A 14266-nucleotide genomic window follows, 5' to 3' on the forward strand; every position below is an offset into this window, starting at 1 on the left:
ACCTAATTTAAAACCCTTGCCTGTGTCTTCACCATCACCCGTTACCATGGTGAGGCCCTTTGACAAATAGTGCAGAGCGACCATTGTTTGAGTCAAGGACAGAAAGCTAGAGCTATTATCAAGCCAGTACTCCAGCACTTGTTGTCCTCTATTGATCCACTTTGTAGCACAGTCCCTGTAATATGTTTTTTTCACTCCGTTGTTCATCTCAGAAGCATTTGCTTGATGTGTATCAGTCCCAGTCCTGCTACTCCATATTCCTTACAGTGCAATTAGGTTTCCTGCTCTCAGCAATCACACCCCTGGCCTTTTTTTCCTCAATAAAGAAGTTTATAGCAGAATTTTATGAATGCAGGCTATTTTTGTCCGCATTGTAAATTTAACGAAGTGTAAATCATATATGATTCTTGGCTTTTGAAGAAAGTCTCCGCCTCGAGAAACACATTTAGAGGACATTTTTTCAGCCAGCCAAGAGGAGACAGAAATTTAGCACTGATTTCCAGTGCTTCATTATATGGGTGTGTAGAATAATTTCACACTTATTTCTAAGCATAGTGGAAGAGCCCTGTGTCTAGATACTAATTATAGAGGAAAAAAAAGCAAAATCCCTTTTATAAAGTTAAATTTAAACCCAATTAAAACCTAATTTGATATTAACTTATTGCAGAAAAATTAATTCACCATATTTGCTGAAATGTAAGCTTGTCTGTGGAGAAATTTTTACAGTTTTACATGTTCAGATGATCTGCTTTGCAGTGATAAGAAGATCATGTAGATTATGCCAGCAATTATATTTGAATTAACAAACTGGAAGTGAACCAGCTGAACTCTGCCACTTGTGATTAGTGTTGCATTATTTAGCTCTATAGACATAAATAAATAGCAGCAAATTCATGTATGGAAGCTTTGCTACAACGCCAACAAAAAAGATTGAGATGATTTTCTTGTGTTTTGTGCTTTTATAGTATTTTATACAGTATAAATCCACTCTTCATGCATGAGCTGTACTTTTGCACCGCATTCTTCTCTGTGATTGTGGATGCTTTTCAGCCAGACACATCCCCACAATACTTACAAGCTATCACTCCCTCTGGGGGTGTTACTGCTACATGTAAATGAAACTGCTCAGAGTCCAGCGTTCACTTCAGTTGCAGGCGATTTTAACAGTGCAATCCCTAATCCCTTACCCTAAAATCCCTTTTTAGAACTGTTGCATTGTGGCAGCAAAAGCAGTTTCCACACAGCACATTTTGGCCACAAAACATCTGGCAAGCATTCTGGAAGAGCACAGGCAGGGGGTTAATGAAAGGAAGCACCGAACATTCACAGCCTCTCGAGTCGTTTGATAGTCGGCAGAATCTGCGCACACCTCAAGTTTAGCTTCTACAGTAAGTGAGAGCCACACGGTGAGCACTTTAATGTGGCTCTGACAGTGAAATTGTTTGTGGCTACATTTGTCTGTGTGCAGTAGTGAACACTTATCATGACTATGATCGCGAGTAAAACAATGCAGATCACTGCACATTTTTTTTTGGCTACTTTCCTTTGGTAAATTTGAAAATGAACTTGCAAAATTATATATTGAAAAGAGAAATCAGGACAAGCCATTCAATTGCAGCCCTGGCTACACATGAATATGCACCGAATTACTTAAAAATATCATTTTAGATTCAGTAGACTGTCCTCACCTCACCCCACTCAGTCAAATCAGCATCCTCAGACTAAACAAGGAGAGAAGTGGCTATTTTAAGTTTGTCCCAGTGGTTTGCGCATGATCTTTGCCTCTCCCTCTGCTGCAGCTCTGTTTTCCTCCAGAGACGCTCCATCAAGGGTTAAAGCACCTGGGATGAAATGCATCAAAGACGCTTTTGTGGACAAAAAGAGTGCTGAAAAAAGAAGGGGGAAGAATAAAAGCATGGCTTGAAAGCAATGAATGGCCCACAAGGGGATAAAATGGCCTTGTGTCCATCAGAAGCTCATTTCATATTCCGCTCAGTCACGCCAGGCAGAAAGCAATCTCAGGTAACAGACCTTATGTTAATAACACATGAGTTGCCTCCTTTCAGAAAGACAAAAGCGGATGGAGGGCATTATACCAACTCTATCCTTTCCTCCTCCTCTGGCACGTTGGAGGATTTCATCTGGAGAGAATAATGCTGGCTGCTAGTCTGTGAAGGCTTGATTAGAGGAGCTTTTACACCGTTTCAGAAGGTCTGGCATTGATGATTTCTATTGGCTTAACATATTGCCTATAATGGCATGGTGCAGAACCTTGCTCATTACCTGAATCCCAGGTCACTGTGGGAGTAATTTGTGAGATTCGCGCCAGCTTCAAAGCTTCAGGCTTGATTCATTAGAAGGGCATCTTTCCAGTTGTTTAAGCCATTTCCTGTTCCTACCCTCAAGTTTGTTTTTTTTTTCACAGGTATGAATCCACCACAGCATCATTGTGATTACATTTAAAAGTGAAAAAAGCCCACAGAGAAAGTCTTGCAAACTTCAGCAGCCATTCAAAACCTCATTGGACAGAGGTTCAAGTGTGACAAAGGCACCCTGTGATAACAGTGGCAAAGCCCAGTGAAGAGGGGCTGTATTGATCTGAAAAATAAATCAAGTGGTAGGTGGGAATAGATGGAGAGAGAGAAAAACAGCATGTTTTTCATTATTTCTGCTCCCCGTGAGATCTTCAAAGTTGGTGGTTCACTTGTGATGGCAAGTGCCACCAGCAGGCGCAATACAGTCCCCATTATAAGAATGAAAAAAGATTCACCTCTCTCCCAAATGTTGGATTTTCCAAAGATATTTGCTGCCATGTCGACATCATTTATATGCCCTGTAATTCCAGTGGAATAAATATGCTCTTAAAAAGTTCTTTGAATAGCCAGGTCTTACATCGGTGAAGAGGTTTCGAAAGGCTCAGCAGGTGCAAACACTTCCAGCTCATATATTGCAATTTCAGTTCTCTTTTGACATGAGAGTGGATATAGAGGATTTAATATCAAGGCCCTAAGAGATCACATGTAGTCAATACTGCTCTCACAGCTGACAACAAAAGGGACCAAAATATGGTGCACAATAACAGCTTTTCTATACCATATGTGTGACGGCATCTCGCACACCATCGGGTAGTCTCCATGACAACTTCACATGATTTCACAGTAAATTGTTTCAAATGTCCTGAAAGCTGCAGTAAGGAGGCTTGTGATGGCAGCATATGCATAAATACAGTAACCAGACACAGTAAACAAAGATGTATGTGTGCTGCAACACATGTGACTTCACAGAGAAACAACAATTCTAAACGGAAATCAATGCAAAACTGTTCTACATCACTCCTGCTTGGTTTGAAACGCCACTATTTTATCTCGGCGAGCAGTCTCCTTTTTAATTTCCTAGAAAGGCACTGACAGTTTTATTCACCATTGTTTTGTTGAAACTATGACACTGTTTCCTTCAGCACGGTGGAAATGCTTTATTTTTAAAATACCCTTGGAGGCAGTTGGAGGTGGAAATTGCCCGCAGGTGTGCATGCATATAAAACAGTAATGGGGACAGACGGACACAAAGCGCTGTTTGGGTGCTGTGCTCATGAAAGGGCAATCCACTGATTGAGCTGTCACATTCACAGATGCAGTAATAAAACTAAGCAGGGCAATTACTGTAGATGGAGATCGGTAGGTAGCGGAGGGGGGTATGCAATATGTCCTCCCCTAAAATACCCTGATGGGAGACAACCACACAAAGCAAATGTAGGCTTCTGTAATAAGGCTGGGCTTGCAGGATGGGGGGTGCCCAACTAATGGTAACAATGCTCTGACAAGCACAGCAACATCTCAGTGGATGTTAATAAAGCCATCACTTTATCTGTGCAACTTCCCTGTTTTATGTTTCTGGCTGTCTGAGCGTATTGCCTTCTGTGAGAAATGAAAGCCCACAACTTCAAATAAAACAAGTGTTTATCAAAGGCTGTTCAGCAGAGGGCAGCTCAAGAGCGTGACTTGAAATTTAGGAAAGAAAGAAAGAAAGAGCAAATAAACAACAGTGTGTCTGCAAGGGTGACTTATGATAATCAGCCATCTGGATAGAAACAAACTACTGCATTGCCATCTAGTGTACAAATACATGAATTACATAGAGTGAGGAAATACAGAATGGTTTTTTAGAGCACACATTTAGAGCACCAAATACTTACATGATAACACACAGTGGGGTCCAAAATCTGAGACCACTAACCAAGATACTCTCTAATTAGCATTTATTTCAACTGTAACACTATGTTTTTCATGACAAATGACAATATCACCTTAACATATGCATGAAGATTTGAATCTTTAAAAAAAAGAATTTTAGAACACCATAGTATTTGGTATGTCCCCCTTTTTGCTTTAATGACTGTATGAACTCAAGCTGGTATGTTAACTATGTTAGCCCAGCATGATTTGAGAGCTTCTCGTTATATTACTGAATTCTTGACTTTCTCAGTTTTCAAGTGCCCCCCATAAATGTCCGGTGGGCTGGAGGTCAGGTGACTGTTGAGGAGACTCCATGACAGTCAGGACTCCTTGATCATCTTTGGTCTTCATGGAAATGGAATGGACCTTTCTAGTCTTCTCACCAATCCAAAGTGCTTTAGCACAATATGCCACAGTCACATATTCACACACACACATTCATACTATGGTGGCCACTTCACACTCACTCATAAAACCGATGACACAGCCACCAGGAGCAGGTTGGGATTCAGTGTCTTGGGGATTGTGGATGATCCACTCTACCTCCTGAGTCACAGGCAGTCAAGTAGTTGTTGCAAAGTGTCTGAGTTCCATGCACTGCCCTCCCCTCATACAGACCTTTAGTCTAGCCATGATTTGACGCTGAGGAAGCTCCTCTTTGAATAAAAAAACAATTTGACTTCTGACACTTTCACTTTGTTCTGATGCCATGTTTCTCACTAGCACAATGCTACAGTGAGTAATGAGCTGCTGGAGACTAGAGGCACAGCCATATTTATAACAGGTGAACACTGGCTGCAAGCTGAGTGACTTGAACGAGCCTCACATGAGTAGATCACATCAAATCCAGTGTGATCTGAACCTATGCTTCAATGAAAGGGATACATCTCAAGGAAATCTGATATTTTATACAAAGGAGTTAAATCGGTCAGTCCCACAGTTTTGCTTTAAATTGAACAAATCAAATGTTGCAGGATTTATAATAATATTTCTTTTCCATTTTACATGTCATAACTTGGGTGATTTTAAATGTTTGATTTTTAAAGGTTTACATTAAAATATTAGAGATTTTTGTGTGTGGTCTCAGACTTTTGGATCCCACTGTGTGTTTGTACCATCATGAACCAAACAAGGGAAACGGAATCTGAGCAGCCACAAGGTGACCTTATAATTGCAAATCAGCATTTCAGTTCAATAGCAAATTTAGACCAATGCATTTACAGTCAGTCCCACCTATCAAATAACAGGAAGTGCGGCTCAGGAGTTGATGAGGTAAGCATGTTTAAATTTATTACAAGTCCACTCACATCAATAAGAAAATGCTATCATGACCTTTGAGGAGCTCAGATGTGATACAGTATTGAAATGGGGTAAAAAATCTGTATAGTGTATGTCTAAAGCCAGAATATATCATGTCTGGGCAGCAGGATGTCAAGATTTTTCCTGCTCTCTGTCCTCTATAAACGCCTTCCTCCATGGGGTACTGACTCAGAGTCCTGGGCCTCCAGCAAATATGAGCTCCAGGGCAGCCTGTATGTCACCATCTGTGGCCTGCAGCGCCCTCAGCATCAGCTCCTCATCCTGGATCCCCATGTCCCTGAGCTGCTGCATCTGGGACTGCCAGCGGCCCTAGCAAAACAAAAACACATTCACTGAATGAGGATTTTATCCAAAGACCAACCCAAGTCCAGACCACAGTCTAATGCGCCAATCATTTTCACTTCTGACTCGTGGATTTTTCTACCACTAAGGACAAACAGGCCAGTTACTATTTAAATATTCAGTATTTCAAGGTATGTTTTCTCCATTGGATTAACATGAGGGATTTAATCTGTGAATTTACAGCCTCACCTGTAAAGCAGACATGTTGGAGGCTTGCAGAGCTTGCTGTAGGGCCTGACTGAAGAGATCGTTACTGACTGGGGTCCCTGCTGGCATCGGGGCTACGCCACTGGAGGGGTCCGCCTATATCAAAGACAGTAGCCAGGTTTTCTGTCAGGTCATGTTTTCAATACACAAATATCTTATCATAATTTAATCTCAAGTAAATTCTACATAGGTTCACTAGTTAAGTAGTAAAACAATATGCATGTGTCTAAATATGTTTTTCCAAATGTAAATACATCTCACCGTGCTTGAAGTCGTTGGAGTGACCGCACTGCTGTCAGGGGTGCTGGCGAGGGCCAAGGCTGTTGCCAGCTCGCTCTGTGTTATTGGTCGAGGGCCTGTCGCTCCACTGTGGCTCAGAGACACCGGTCGTATTCCTGCTGAGCCTCCTGCCCTGTTGGAGGGTCCTGCTGGGCTCCCCTGTTACACACATTTACACACACAGAAATAGCCCCATGTATCATCGGCTTTCCTGGACATGTTATCTGATGTTGAGTATGAAGCAGAGTGACTCACGGACTGGAAATCTTCCTCGTCGTCAGACATGCCTTCAAACATAAAGCCCCCTGCCAGATAAAAATAATTATTTGTACATTTATAGTGACAACACTGGTGGATGCTGCCAGTAATTATTTTTGGATTTGATCAAAATATTAAACTACTGTCTGCGCCAAATCAGCTGTTTCAATATCTTGAGCTTGTCAACAGCAATCCTTCATCACTATTTGTGATCCTCTCTTGCGTGCCATATATTCTTCCTGGTTTTACTACGCCATCGTCCTTGCTCACCTGGCATATCGCTGTAAGAACTGCCAGAGACATTACGAGACGAGCTGGCACTGGACTGAGCGGGCATGCTGCCTGCCACAGAGTGCAGGACCAGGATGATGGCGTTGACGAGGGCCGGGTGTGAACTGATCAATCTGCGAAACAGACAGAAAAGTACAGATGTGAATTTAAATTACCTTCCACTTGTGTGTCTGTGCTGCGCTCACTTACTATGCATCACATCAAAGCCAGTAACAAAGAAAAAGCCGCGCTTACACATCCAGCATGTTAGGGTCTGTGAACTGCACAAAGAGATCTTTGTCTTGGAGCACCCCTGAGCAGAGAGAAGGACATAGGGGAAAATGTTACCAATTGCATATTTGCATGGTACAATGAGATGACATTACATTGTTAATAAATCTCAGCAGGTCTTACCGAGGGCGACTGGGTCTGACCTGAGCCCTGGTGTGGCCACGATGATCTGATCCAGAGACTCTTTATTTGTTAGCATTTTATATACCTAGGTGTGGGGGAAAAGACAGTAATACAGCAAGAAAGACAGAAATCAATACTTACTGACCCTACATGATTAGTGTGCAGTGAAGATTTGACCTAAGCTGGGATGAGTTGGGATCTCTTTCTCACTGGTGGTTAAGTTGATATACAGTACAGCCATTATCTACAGACCCTCTGGACAGGGAAATACATGCCCTCACTCAACGTTTTCAACCATCCACAACATCATAAATCTGGTCTACACCCATGTTTGATTCTACTGTTTGTTTCAGAATCATTTCTGTATCACTCAGCAAATAATATACTTGCATGACAGATCAGAACATAAGCTGTAGTCCATTGAGGATGGTTAAAACATAGTTTGAGTGCTGTGTTTCTCAACTGCCCCCATGTGTTGCTGACAAGCATAAGTGGAACCAAGTAGTTGTTTTGAAAGTCTCAAGTCCCACGTCTTTGCACTCAAGTCCTGAGTTATGTCAAGACAGGCAGTTCCAATCAAGTTGTAATCAAGTTGTCCCGAGTTGTAAACTTTGAGTCCTAAACAAGTCATTATGTGCTCTTCACCAAGTGTAATGTCATTTTAACAACAGAGTCATGATGTACAGAATGTAGTTCCAGTCTTGTTTTTACCAGCTGAGGAATATCACTACATGTGGGTCACTTCTGTCCCTCAGTAACACAGAGAAAATCATACATGCTCTTACATCCCCCTGCCTTGATTACTGTAATGCCTTGTTCACCTGCCTGAGCAATCGAGCTATCAGCTCCAAATCGTTCAAAATTCAGCAGCTAGACTTTTGACCAAAACAAAACGATCTTCACACATCACACGTATTTTGGCTTCCCTGCACTGGCTTCCAGTCTCTTTTAGAATCCATTTTAAAGCTCTTTTAATCACAGGCGGCAGTAGCTCAGTCCATAGAGACTTGGGTTGGGAACCGGAGGGTTGCCTGTTTGTGGACTGGTGGTTGGAGAGGTGCCAGTTCACCTCCTGGGCACTGCACCTCTCCAGCCACCAGTCCACACTCAACTCTGACATCTCTCCACTTTGTGCATGTATAGGTCCTGTTTGTGCATGTGTGTGTCTTTCGGACCTGTGTGTTAATGACAACAGAGCGAAAAAATTGAATTTCCCCTCAGGGGGATTAATAAAGTATATAAAATCAAAATAAAATGAATACAAGGCTCTCAGTGATCTGGCACCGGAGCATACGACTGAGCTTCTCAAACCATATCACCCAAACAGGCTCTTCAGGTCTGCTGGTCTGGGTCTTCTAACTGTCCCAGAGGTCCAGGTTAAAGATCAGCTGACTCTGTTCACGTCTTTAAATCTCGTCTCAAAAATTACTTTTACGGATTGGCCTTTCCTGACAGTTGACAGACCTATTGTGTGTATGGGAGTGTATGTATTTGCAGCCAAGTGTTTATGTATGCATGCTTACAGGTATATATGTTGTATATGTGTATATGTTGGTGTAGGCGTATGTATATGCTTATGTTTTATCAGTATCACTTTTGTATTTTCTTCACCTTGGAAATCACTTTTTGCTTTGAGCTTGAAAAGTGCTCTGCAAATAAAGTTAGTATTATTATCATTATTATTACTATTATCATTATATTAAATCAACAAAAATCATGAATACTCTTTTTCAAATTTACATGTATTTGTTAAAAAAAAGTTGGTTAAAACAAGTGCGTCTAAACTTAATCACAAAACAGTCTTTAATAGCATAATGCACTGTTAACCAGGACCACAACACTCGAGTTGACACCTCTGCTGACAAGTATCTCCATCCACATCTGTGCAAATATCCATGGATCAGTGTAAATACAAGTGAGCGGCTCATACCAGTTTATGTCAGAAAAATAGACCCATTCCTATCTGAACTCTCTCTTTATCACTCGAGTCAACATGCTGGAATTCTCAAACTGTCTGGCCGGTTTATGCTATGGAAAGCTGCCAGCCCATAATAGCTAAACCTGTTCCCGTTGAGGATAATCTTTGACCAGTTCGTAGCTGCCAAGGGTCCTGTTCACACGTACGGTAAAATGCATCGAGGGTGATCTAATCAGAGGTAAACAGCTGTGAACACAGGTGTGAGTGCACCCAAGTGACTGTGGAGAAAAATCCAATCACACAAGCCAAATAGTTTCCAGGTCAAGGATGTGTGTGTCAGAAATTAGTACAGAACAAACACCCCGACGCATTCCTGCATTCCACAGTGAAGGACAACCTAATTAAGGAGTAAGTTCAGGATTTTTCGACCTGGACCTTATCTTCCCATGTTTTTGTGTATAAATGACGAATGGAAACTTTTTTTTTTTTTTTTTTTTAAATTGGTCCAGTATTGAGCGAGACAGCTGCAGCCGGCAGCAGTGCAACACGTTGAAATGTAACCAAACAGGGACTGTTAATGTCCACTAAAAGTGCTTGTTTTTGTCACTGACATGTTCAGATTATTATTTCAAGTGTCTGGTGACTTATGGAAAAGATCCCTTCAGAGATATACCTTTTTGTTAGAGTATGATCCTTTTTGTTTAAACAGAAACAGCCCCAAGATTGCTATTGTCAAACCCACCAGACTCTATTTAAATAAACAGTAATTTTATCATCTTAAAATACACACATTCAAAGTCAAAAGAAACAAAACACAAGTTACAAACACCATCTTGGTTTGTCTTTCCAACGTCACAACAATCACCAACTCTGGTTTGGTTCAAATAAACCCTTATTTCACCCTGTTTGATGTGAAAATAAGCTGGCTCTATACAAGCTAAAATTACTGTTTATTCAAATGGAGTCTGGTGGAACTGGCAATGGTGATTTTTAGGGCTGTTTCTGGTGAAACAAAGAGGAACTTCCTCTTAGAAAAAATGGCTTACCTCTTTAGGGATGCTTCCCCAAAGTTAGCAGACACTCAGAATAACAATCTGAGCCCATCAGTGACAGAAATTGAGTACTTTTAATGGGCATACATTGACGCAAACACGCCCCAGTGGTCACATGGCAGCCTGTTTCACTGCAGCCAGCTAAGGCCCTCTCACTCAGTACTGGATCACTTTCAAAGGTTGTTATTACCATAAGTCCTTTAGACACAAAAAAAATGGAAAATAGGGTCCAGGTTAAAAAAATACCAAACTTAACCTTTAACCTTTTCTTTTATGTGAGTTAGCTACCAAACTTGCCAATGTCAGACAACTCAAACAAGGTTTGGATTGAAGAGAGGAGGAACTCTATAATGGCACGTACTCTCTTCTCCAATTTAAGTGCAAATGGGACATGTTGTATTAAGCAACAGTCCCAGTTTTCCTACAGATATAAATACATGAGAAAAAAAGAAGTGAAATCTCATCACAAGAGGTCAGTCAGGATGTACTCCATATATATTTTGCAGTCAGATCTGAATGTTTCTCAACAGAGGATGATTAATTTACACAAGACCTAAACCCTTTGCTTTTTAGCGGTAACAGAAACCTGACATTTTGCATCAAAGACTGTCCAAATTGTATAGAGAGAAATAGCATGAGCAGTAGATGGAAAAACAAGCATTTTGAATTTAATTTTATAAGTTAATTTGTTATTAATACACATTATGCCCATTTTTTCCAACAATAATTTTCTAAAACTAAGTACATTAAATTGGAACATAATTTAAACTCTTTGGAGAATTGGAGGGAAAGGGTTGTCATAAGGGGCTGTGTGTGCCACAGTGTGTGTGTCTTCTACTCACTGAGTCTCTGTAGGCAGAGTTGAGAGAGTGAAGAGCAGCATGAAACACCCTGAACTCCCTGGCTGCAGTTGCTCTGTTCACAGGCTCTACATAGGACAAAACGTGCACATGTTCAGATTCAGACTTTCACTTTCACTTACAGTACAGCTTAAACACGATTAATTTCAATACTTAAATGCCAAACAGACGGACCTGAACTGCTCTCTGGTTCAGGCCAAGTCTTTTTGAGGATGTGTATGGTGGATCCAGGTTGAATCCCACAGGCATCCAGAGTTAGGTCATCCTTAAGTTTCCGTCCACAGTGGACCAGCTCTGATACAGAGCGGGGATACAGAACATTGTAAAGACAAATTACATGCATAGACAGCACAATTAACCAAACAGATTACACACCAGAGGAGTGAAATCTTCCTGCTGCACACAAACACACAGACACATTTCATTCAAAGCTAATTCATCATGTCAATACAGCTGTAACAAACCTATTAGCTCAGGGTCTGGGATGGAGTCTGGGATCTGTGCTGCAACAAGTTGTTTTAAAGTAGCGATTCTGTATCCTCCAGGTGGGACATCTCCTGGCATCATTTCTGGGAAGTGGAAGATGGATTTGGGTTGATCCACCAGCTTAAGAGACAGGTGCCAGTCTGAAGAAGTCATCTCTATCTTTTAAACAAACAGAACACAGTCTTAACACCATGGCATGGGCAGCAACTACAGAATTGATAGGTAATTACTGGCGTGAGTGTGATGTTTCTAAACGTTAGCTTTAAACATCATATTATAATTTCACTACGCTTTAATTTGAAAGTAAGTCGGGGAAAGTAATGTTAGTTCTATCTCTGTACATTACCAAATAACGTTACTACATAAAATAAACGTGAGGCGAATGAAATTATCATTTTTAGAGGAGAGACTCGGGACAAACTCTCTATATTTCACCTTTATATTTTTATTTGGGGGGTTTGATACGAACAGTGACAGTTAGCAATCCTGCACAACCCCGGTTAGCTGCTTAGCCTTTGCTAGAAAAAGACATGCCAATTCGCTAAATTAAATGTGAGACACTCGTGTGGTGTGTCTTGTCTAGAACAATCTGTATGTCAACCCAAAAAAATGTCAAACTGAATCGCCACGACAACTGTACCATTTGTAAAAGAATCGCACACTCACCATTTATTGTTGACACTCGATTCACTTCCTGGTTTTAGTCACGTGGTCTGCGTTACGTTCACTTCCCCTTTCCAAACAAGGGAGCTTTTACTTCTCTGCCTCCTTCACTGTATTTTTAGCCACGGGCACTCCTAAAATCTCCTCTATCTCTGTCGCGTGCGACTCACACCTCAAGACAAAGAGAAAACTGTATATCACCGCACCAGCCTGTGAGCCTAGCATTACAGACACTCCGCATATATGCTTATTTTCTCTTTAAAGTGAAGTTATCTACTTTTTCCTTTACTGCACACACCTCGGGTTTCCAATTGATTTTCCTGCTGCATAGTCAGGATTTTCCAAAGCTGTGTAATGTCTTGGGCGAACATGATTCCAGACAGTAACTTTATAATAATCGTCAGCATTTCTCTTATTCGATCAGACAAACTAAAAACTCTGCTTTCAAACTAGGATACGTGTTACCTACAGTCAGAAGGTCGATGCCAAATTTTAAAAAGAGTAATGTTTCATCTCATATTGAAAAAATGAAAATTGTAAATGGAACTGATCGATGATGTGCTAAACAACGCAGATAGTATTATATAAATGCATATGTTTAGGTATAAGGGTCTGAATGGTAAATCTGTGCTTCATATAACACGCATAAACCGCAGTGAGACATTTAAGGACCGTAAGATAAATCAAGACGGCTTATGTAGTATCAAGATAAAAAGTCATTTCGGATGTCCTAAAACAAAAGGACTTCCACTGTATGTGTAAATTACATGTGGAAGACACCGGTGTGTTCACAAATGGTTAACCTGAAGGTCGGGACTCTCGAGACTCCCTTCTCCCCTCGGTATGACATCACTGCTGGACAAAGCAGCAAGGAGTGGTTTCTGTGAAGAGAACCGTCCCAAATCAATGGACTATACCCACACACCCTGAAAACACATCTTACAGATTTATCCACCGTCAAAACAAACTGTTACCGCGTCGGCGGCAGTTCCAGCAGTGCTTTCTTGAGAGGGGAATGAACTACTCTGGAAAATAACATCGGCTGTGCTGCTGCTCACAGAAAAGAGTCACCGCCGCTGGATGGTTGGTGCTTTCAAAGTTTCGCCCTCCTAACATGGTAAGCCCTGAGAAATTGTGTTTGAAAGCAGAGCTCGAGCTAACAGAAAGGTTATCTTAATGTGAGCTAATGAAAAAGATAACTGTAAACTTGGGTTATTCTCTAACGAGCAACAGCTGGCGGGGATCAGGAGAACCCCATGAACTCAGGGTAGGGTAAGTGGTTCACATAGTTGGCACTATTCACTGGCTCCATGTCATGTCTGCTATTTTTTGTAGTTTTAAAGCAAGACAGAGGCCTGCTAAGTTATACAGTGTGCAGTTACACAGATGGAGCGGGCGACATCTATGAATGAAATGGACTGCGCCCCCATTTGACCAAAAGACAACACTGCATCAGTGCATTTAATCTGTGTACCAGCAAACTTCAGCAAACTTCCATGACTCAAAATGGGGACATTAAAGGAACACTTATGGGTTTTCATTTACTGGCAAGTGACGCAGTTTATTCACAGGCTTGCACTGGTCATATGTCTGCCATTTTCTAAAATTTGTTAATAAATCCTCAATCAAATGTAGTCCTATGTATGGACTTGTATTACCTGAGAAAGAAAAATCACTTAAAGGTCCAGTGTGTAAGGTTTTGGAGGATTTTGTGGCACCTAGCAGCGAGGCTAACATATGTCAATCAGCTAAAACAGAGGAGGTATTCACAGAGATGTCTCCAAAACAAAATAACCAGGTAATTTAAAATGGCAAAAACACTGAATAAAGCAGTTTCATGTTAAAAAAAATCTGTTCACCTGCCAGCCTAGCACCTGCTAATCTGTGTACCTCATTTCTGATAATTTAAAATCCAGATGTTCAGAAGGCAAGCAGCTGTACTTATACAATTCAAAGTGCTTTACA

The 14266-nt window shown here is 41.1% G+C and overlaps 2 protein-coding genes across 5 annotated transcripts in view; one reads left to right on the plus strand and one right to left on the minus strand.

Moving 5' to 3' along the window:
- Positions 1-5496: 5496 nt before the first annotated feature.
- ubl7b (ubiquitin-like 7b (bone marrow stromal cell-derived)) lies at positions 5497-12920 on the minus strand. The gene is made up of 11 exons (XM_049566086.1): positions 12305-12920; positions 11617-11797; positions 11327-11446; positions 11135-11220; positions 7323-7407; positions 7164-7221; positions 6909-7042; positions 6636-6685; positions 6363-6539; positions 6084-6197; positions 5497-5861 (listed from the first exon to the last, which is right to left on the minus strand). The coding sequence occupies exons 1-11, from the start codon at positions 12305-12307 to the stop codon at positions 5721-5723; spliced, it is 1149 nt and encodes a 382-aa protein (XP_049422043.1). The 5' UTR covers positions 12308-12920; the 3' UTR covers positions 5497-5720.
- Positions 12921-13176: 256 nt separating this feature from the next.
- Positions 13177-14266, plus strand: part of cd276 (CD276 molecule) — a 78071-nt gene continuing 76981 nt past the window's right edge. For 2 of the 4 annotated variants that reach the window (XR_007448325.1, XR_007448324.1), the window contains exon 1: positions 13182-13418. The gene's annotated coding sequence lies outside the window, so the exon portion shown is untranslated. Of the gene's footprint in view, positions 13419-14266 lie in introns of all 4 variants that reach the window. The other 2 variants (XM_049566118.1, XM_049566100.1) reach the window with 2 other exon arrangements.

This window comes from Epinephelus fuscoguttatus, linkage group LG2 (genome assembly GCF_011397635.1).
Source record: "Epinephelus fuscoguttatus linkage group LG2, E.fuscoguttatus.final_Chr_v1".
In the NCBI taxonomy this organism is placed as follows: domain Eukaryota; kingdom Metazoa; phylum Chordata; class Actinopteri; order Perciformes; family Serranidae; genus Epinephelus; species Epinephelus fuscoguttatus.